Raw genomic sequence first — 7,482 nt, 5'->3', positions numbered from 1 at the left:
CTAAAAAAAAAAAAAAAACCCTAGGTAAACAAAAAACAAGTTTCTCTAACATGAACAAGCAACTGACTCAATTTTCAATATTGGCAATTATGATTTTAATCTGTTAGGCATATTTGTGAGTAAAGTTTAAAGTCTTGCATTCAATTGAGTTGATTTTTCTAGTCTGTAAATCCCAAACTCAAAATGTAGGAAAGTGTTCAGAGAAATGTGGGTACTGGCGCTTAGTAGCAGAATGAGCAGGATAGATGATTTTCTAACCGCTGACCTTAAATACTCTGATTCCCACTTGGTTTCTGACACCATTCCTAAAGTTATGACTCCAAGAATAATGTTGCCTGATGGTGATTGGCTAAGAGAATGATGTGATGTCTTCCAGGGCAGAACTTCTGGGAATAATGTGACTTGGAATATTTATGGGTATTTCTTTTGGTGTGCTTAAAATATTTCCATTCTTACCATGTCTACCTCATAAACTTTTAAGTTTCCTACCCCATAATTTGTTTTATGATGAGTAACTTAACAAAGTGGGATGGGCAGACCCCAAATTTTCATTGACCTGTTTCAAGCGTATTTATAAGTAGTCAAACAACACAACCATATTTTGTTTTTTAGCAGGTTCAAATATATTTTGGAATAGAAAGGGATAATATGGGTCAAAGGAAGAGTAATCCTATACATACCCATTCAACTTTAAGTCGCAGATTTCATAACGTAAATAGATCCTTTGATAGTTGAAAATGAAATGTTGGTTACAGAATGTCCCATAACAGTTTTCTGGCAATTCCTGATACATTTGGATAAAGTAATACATGGAAAACAATCTCCACCCATTGTGATACCTCTGAGTCAATACTGTGGGACAATCAGTCCTTAAACCACTTCTTAAATGGTTTCTATTTTTACATTAAGTACCAATGATACATCCTTCCTATTATTTCACTTCATTTAAAATTCATCGAATCCAAACCTCCATGAGAGGCTCAACAGATTCTATGCGCCTCCTAATTGCTTGCCCGTAGTTTTATAATATTCTGCCAAAATGAGCACATCTGTTTGCAATAGTTAACAAAACATTCCTCTGTTAATATCGTTATAAACCTTAACAACTCAACTAGAGAAGAGAAAGAAATTTTCTTATAACCACACACAATCCAGTTGCTATTTTTTCCTGTTAACAGAAAACGGCGGAACTCTCATTGCAGCTCTGAATCACTATAACATTCATTAAGAGCCCTAGTATAAAAGAGGCAGAATGTACAGTTTTGAAAGTATTCATGCAATTTCCTTAGATATACTTGTATTTCTCACTTTCATTTTTCTGTTTTTTCTAACATTATCTTGCTGAGCAGAAAGACGTTATATCATATATCACCAAATTATGTAAGACAAGTTTCTTAACCATGTGTTTATTTTTCTATAAAATTGGAATCACAACCAAGTACCTGTTCATTAACTGCATATTAGGTGAAAAGCATTGCTTCCTATAAAACTAAACCAAGTACAGGATTTATGAAAATGTATTCTAAGCAACATTAGAGTCTGTAAATTTAATCTCTCATGTGTATGTGTGTGTGTGTGTTCCCTCAAATTCTGCATTTCATAAATTTCTCTGATCGTATTTCTCTTAATCCCTAACTCTAGCCTTATAGTATTATGGCGATATAGTTATTCCACTTGTATGTGAGATTACTGGGATGCTTTGCCTTGAAGTTCATTTATACATGTAGATTCTAGGATAGATAAATAATGCAGCTCACATACATGATAAAAATAATGTTTTCTTCCACTTTTGTTAAAAACAATAGGGCTAAAATTTTTTTTAATGTAATCCTGGAAAATTATAGACTCTGGGTATTTTTAAAGGGCTGTTTTTCTAGAGTAGGTAAAAATCCTTCAAAATCCAAATCTAAATTGAGTAGGTGACAAAATTGAATATGCAAGTCTCATCTCCTTTCAACTGGTGAAGCAATGTGTCACCTTTGTGGACTCACACGGTTTTGAACAGGGTTATGATAGAATTGGTTGGCTCAGGGTCTTCTAGCACCACTGACCTCTAGCAGTGACTTTTCTGAATGAAAATGATTTTTGCTACTTCTCATAAGGTTAGCAACTGAAGATGAGTTAAACCCTGTTGAGGGAGCAGGACTGTGTTCAATAAGAATTTGATGAGCATCCACTCTGTCCTTCATGCTTTGCAAATTGACAATGCCCATGTCTGAAACAGCTAGTGAAAGAAAAGGTCTGCCCTTCAGTCATGGTTTGAAGGTGGGCAGCTTTAAATCACCAAGTAATGGCTATAAGGAACTTTGGTCCAATTTAAACGTGCACACCACACCACACACACACACACACACACACACACACACACACATACACACACACACACACACACACACACGCTTAGGTATGGGGACAGTTTCTTGGAGAAAAAAAATTGTTTTATTACTTAGCACTGATTGAGCTCTTCTTTCTCAAATCCTCCAGGCACTCAAAATATGAACAAAGGTAGAAGGGTTGCCTACAAACCTCTTAAAGAGTTAAAGACTTTGTGAATATCTAAATGCCAAAAATTAAATCAAATTATCTGTGTACCATACTTTAAACAATAAATTGTTCTTGTATCACTGTCAGATACTTTTGCCCTGTGTTATAAAGAAGTTGATGCATTTATTAATTCCTAAGTTTTATGAATTTAAAGAGTATGTATTATATTCTAGAAAGTACAAAGTTTGAATAGTTTGCTATTGTGTTAAATGGTACTGAGAAGTATCAGAATTGTTCAGATCAATATCATATGCTCCCATTCAAGACGGAAAATAAATATGACCTGTTTAAAATATTCTGTGGTTAGACTGTTCAGAAAATGTTAACTTGTTAGAATACACCATTCTGCAGATATATCAATGCTGAGTTTATTATTAAATGGCAAAGAAAGCCTTGGTAGTTTCTGTAGTTTTGATAAGAACTGTAAGTGGCATTTAAGCTGTTTTTTTTTTTTCCTTTCTTTTGTGAGATTAAATATATAATTTTTAAGTCAGTGAATGGATGGATTCATTTTTCATTTTTCCCAGCATGTTGACAGAATGTCAGCTCTACAACTAGTCCTTACGATTTATTAATCTACCCTGCCATTGTCTGGGGACCACAGGAAGCGATGTTGGTATGTAAGAGGTTAGAGCCCTAAAACTTTTGAAATCTGTAGATTGTTTTGAATTGTTAGGCTCATTAAAAGAAACTCTTACTCCAACTTTGTCAAAGAAAGAAGCATTTAGAACTTAATGTACCCCAGGCAATGTGCTATTACATATGTGTGTGTGCGTGTGTGTGTGTGTGTGTGTGTGCTCATTAGTTCTTCAGTTTGTATAAACTGAACTCAGCACTTACAAATGAATTTAAAATTATACACACATGGTCCTCTTTTCCTTTTGCTCAGACGAGATTTCGCTCTGTAAAGTGTAAGCTGGTGTGGAGCTTACTATGTTGCTAAACTAACCTCAAGCTCACAGTAATCCTCCTGCCTCAGCCTCCCAAGTCTTGGGATTAGAAGCATATCATTCTTTTTATTTTCTGTGTTAGCATATTGCTGTTTATTCATCAATGATAGGGCATATGTCTTCAATTAATCTTTCAGAAAAGAGGAAGAACTTTTCAGGAGCGCCCACACTCTCCTCCTTTTGGGAAATCTAACTTGATTAGTCAGGGTTTCTCATGTGGTCTGTGGCCAAGGGAGAGCATGTTCTCCCTACCCATATATACCCTCTGATGTCAGGGACTTCTGTAGTGAATAAACCTCAGAAGTTTCAATGGAATCATCCAGTGTCATCACCAGGTGCCATTAAAATGAGAGTAACTCACTCCAGCCAGTCAAATCAATCTGATCTCAAGTGTTGGTGCATTGGTTATTTGGAAAGTTCTATAGATGTTCTATGTACTGCAGAGTTGAAGGCATCGGCTCTGTTGGTGCTTTGCATAAGAATCACCTAGGGGTCTGATTAAAAATGAGCTTCTGATTCTGTACCTGGGACCTGGGTGTCTGCATTTCTTACAAGTGATGTTGGAGCTGCTCATTCATGAACTGTACTCTGGGTAGCAAGATGTTAAGTGGGATTAGGAGCATGCAGGCCAGAGCAAGTATCCTTCCTCACCCCAAATTCAATGAGGTGTTAGAAATAATTTCTCTAAGAGAATTCTGATCATATCTGATAAGTAGTAGAAGTATTTTATTTTACTTTTTTTTTCACATTGTGGGACGGTATGTGTTTGTCATGTGCACATGGGAAGATCAGAGGACAACTTGGAGCAGTGGGGGTCTTTCCTTCTATCAAGTGGGTCCCAGGGATCAAACTCAAGTGGTCAGGCTTGGCTGCCAGCAGCTTTACCACACCTTTACCGACTGAGCCATCTCAGCCCCTCCCCCAACCCAAACACCCACACACCTCCACCTCCTTTACTCCTCTATTTTAAATGCAACTTGGAGAGGTTTTCTCTGTAGGCTCAAAACATTTAGACACAAATAAAGGATAAAACATTTGAAGTCTAGACAACCTTAAAGATCTTTTATGTTCAAATCATTTTTATACAGGAAGGAATAGACTCAGAAGCTTAGGTGGCTGGAAACTGTTTCCATTGCTGAATATAACACTACATGAATAACTGTTGAACACAATCACTTTTGGTTTCAGGCTGTAGCCAAGTTGATGTCGGTGGACTGCCGCTGCCATGGGGTTTCGGGCTCTTGTGCCGTGAAAACCTGCTGGAAAACCATGTCTTCTTTTGAAAAGATTGGCCATTTTTTAAAAGATAAATATGAAAACAGCATCCAGATATCGGACAAAACCAAGAGGAAAGTGCGCAGGAGAGAAAAAGATCAGAGGAAGACACCCATCCGCAAGGATGACCTACTGTATGTTCATAAGTCTCCCAACTACTGTATGGAGGACAAAAAACTGGGTATCCCAGGGACACAAGGCAGAGAGTGCAACCGCACATCAGGAGGCGCAGACGGGTGCAACCTCCTCTGCTGTGGCCGTGGCTACAACACCCATGTGGTCAGACACGTGGAGAGGTGTGAGTGTAAGTTTATCTGGTGCTGCTACGTTCGCTGCAGGAGCTGTGAAAGCATGACCGATGTCCATACTTGTAAGTAACCCCATCTAGCCTCACACGAGATTCCGCAGCAGCACCCAGCCCTATTACAATCTGGAAGGTGCCCCTCACTGTGCAAGGCTGGAGAAGTTGCTGCTGGCAATGGAATTCCCGGATCCTTGAGTCTCTGAGGTTTCTTTTTCCTGACTGATATCCCATCACACGTCGATTATGCAGATTGCTTGGGATTTTAAAGTTGAAAAGTCACCTTTGGGTGGTTTGGGAAATATATATTGGTATACAAGAAAAATAAGTCTTGCTTCCTAAGCTAGAAAGAGCTCTTATCCTGGAGACTTCGTCCTCACTCAGGATAAGATCCTCGACTAAAGAAGAGTTATAAAAATCGATCTTGGTGGGTGAACATTGGTCATTTTTTTAAAGACACCTTATGGGAGCAAGGAGCTGTAACATGAATTGCATTTGTTCTTGGTATTTAATTGTACTGTTTGTGCATAGACAGATGATGCTGAAAATTAACCAAGTGGTGGATGCTTACTCTTTCAAATGCACTTCAAAAGAAGAGCCATTGAAGAGAATCGTTATAAGAGACGAATATCCCAAAGTAGATGCTAAGCAATAGACAAAAAAAAATCAATGTAGAATGTGAAACAATTTGTATCAGATTTTAAGTGCCTTTAACCAAAAGAATTTGTCTAAAAAAAAAAAAAAAAAAAACTCTATAAAGTTTATACTAATTTGGATCTTTGGAGTTATCCTTTTATTATAGACCATTTTTCACTGTTAAAAACTCAGCTCTGATATACTGGGGGTGAGACCCTGAAAAGGTGACAAAAGTGGGGGTAAAAGATAAAACACCCTTTAAATATGTAAAGACAGTGTTCTGTGTAGTATTTTGCAAAAAAAAATTTATATTTTGTAAATACAGTATTTATGTAACCCATATTAAGAATTAAGACATATATTACCAAAGCTTGAAAGAATAAGGGTATCTTAAAAAATGGGAACACCCTCTTTTTTTGTACTATTCTGACTTTTTTAACATTTGAAAAATAAGGTAATAGAGCAATTAGCAACATGAACGAGTATCCCCCCCCCCCTTTTTTTCTGTTTTTGAGACAGGGTCTCACTGTATAGACCAGACTGGCCTCAAACTCAGAGACCCACCTGCCTCTGCCTCCTGAGTGCTGGGATTAAAGGTGTGCACCACCACTCCCTACCCTGGATGTGTATTTCTTGCTAAAATGACAGTTTTATATGCTACAAATTACATTACAAAATATTGAGGATTGCGCTGTTTCAGTAGCCAGAGTAATTAAATTCTCTTTTCTCCTTTTCCTTATTTAACTCATAAGGTCATTGTAATAAATTTCATAGTAAAAGTCTTAACTGGGAAAAATAATCTAAACCAGGATACTGATCAGTTTGTGGATTTGATACCCTGAATATTTATTATACTTTATGCAATGTTGCCTTTCTGTTTGAATGTTGTGTGTTCTGTCCTGCTTATGCTTTGATGCATTGTTAAATACTTTAGAACTGTATGGAAAAGAATAGTTTTTCTAAGTTCAGAATGGACAAAAAGTATATTCTTTTTCTTATTAGTATTTCCCAAAGTTCTCTATTTCCATTTTTTCCTAACACTGAGCAATAATTTGTGTGGTAGGGGAGCAAATACATGGGAAATATCAGTTCTAATGTTAAAATCAAGACGGAATATTTAACTATGACCCTTAAAGTTATTATTTACGAAATGAGAGACTTGGAAATGGCAAACGAACAAATATAGCATTTATTTATTTAAAAGAGTGGTTTTCCCATTCTTTGTTATTCTCTGCTAGGGTAACTTTGGGCTAGGGCACGCTCAGGCTCTTTTTGAAAAGTACTTCTATTTTATATGCATTGAAAATCACTTTTTAAAAGAGAAAGACTACAGTGTCCACTAACTACAAATCCTCTACTAATTAGAACTATTCATATATCATCTTATCAACTGACTTTGAGAATCAGATAGCCTCTGACGGACAAATAGCTGGTTTCCCTTCAGCCACAGCTTTAAAAACTCAGTGCTGTGGCTGAAGAGATGGCTCAGCCATTAAGAACACTGGATGTTCTTGCAGAAGAACCGGGTTCGAATCCCAACACCCACATGGCAGTTAGTAACTATCCATAACTCCAGTTCCAGGGGATCCGACAGTCTCTTCTGTCCTCTGCAGGCATTGCATGAACTGGGTGCACTTACCTACATGCAGGCAATACACGCATACACATAAAATAAAAATAAAAAATTAAAAACAAAAAACAACTCAGTGCTTACTCGGACTCTTCTCTCTAGGATGTCGAGCAAGAACTCCTCACTTCCAAGCTGTCTTTGAATTC

General features: G+C 37.1%; 1 protein-coding gene across 1 annotated transcript in view; it reads left to right on the top strand.

The window, feature by feature from the left end:
• The window catches only part of Wnt16 (Wnt family member 16), a 10,789-nt gene extending 5,020 nt beyond the window's left edge, over positions 1-5,769 (top strand). The window contains exon 4 of the mRNA XM_008828882.2: positions 4,683-5,769. Coding sequence (XP_008827104.1) covers positions 4,683-5,147 — 465 coding nt within the window. The 3' untranslated portion in view covers positions 5,148-5,769. The remainder of the gene's footprint in view (positions 1-4,682) is intronic.
• The last annotated feature ends 1,713 nt before the right edge of the window (positions 5,770-7,482 follow it).

The sequence above is a fragment of the Nannospalax galili genome, unplaced genomic scaffold, assembly GCF_000622305.1.
Source record: "Nannospalax galili isolate Female #2095 unplaced genomic scaffold, S.galili_v1.0 scaffold413, whole genome shotgun sequence".
Taxonomy (NCBI): Eukaryota; Metazoa; Chordata; class Mammalia; order Rodentia; family Spalacidae; genus Nannospalax; species Nannospalax galili.
Note: the sequence above shows the minus strand (reverse complement) of the source record. Positions and strands in the feature narration are given on the sequence as shown.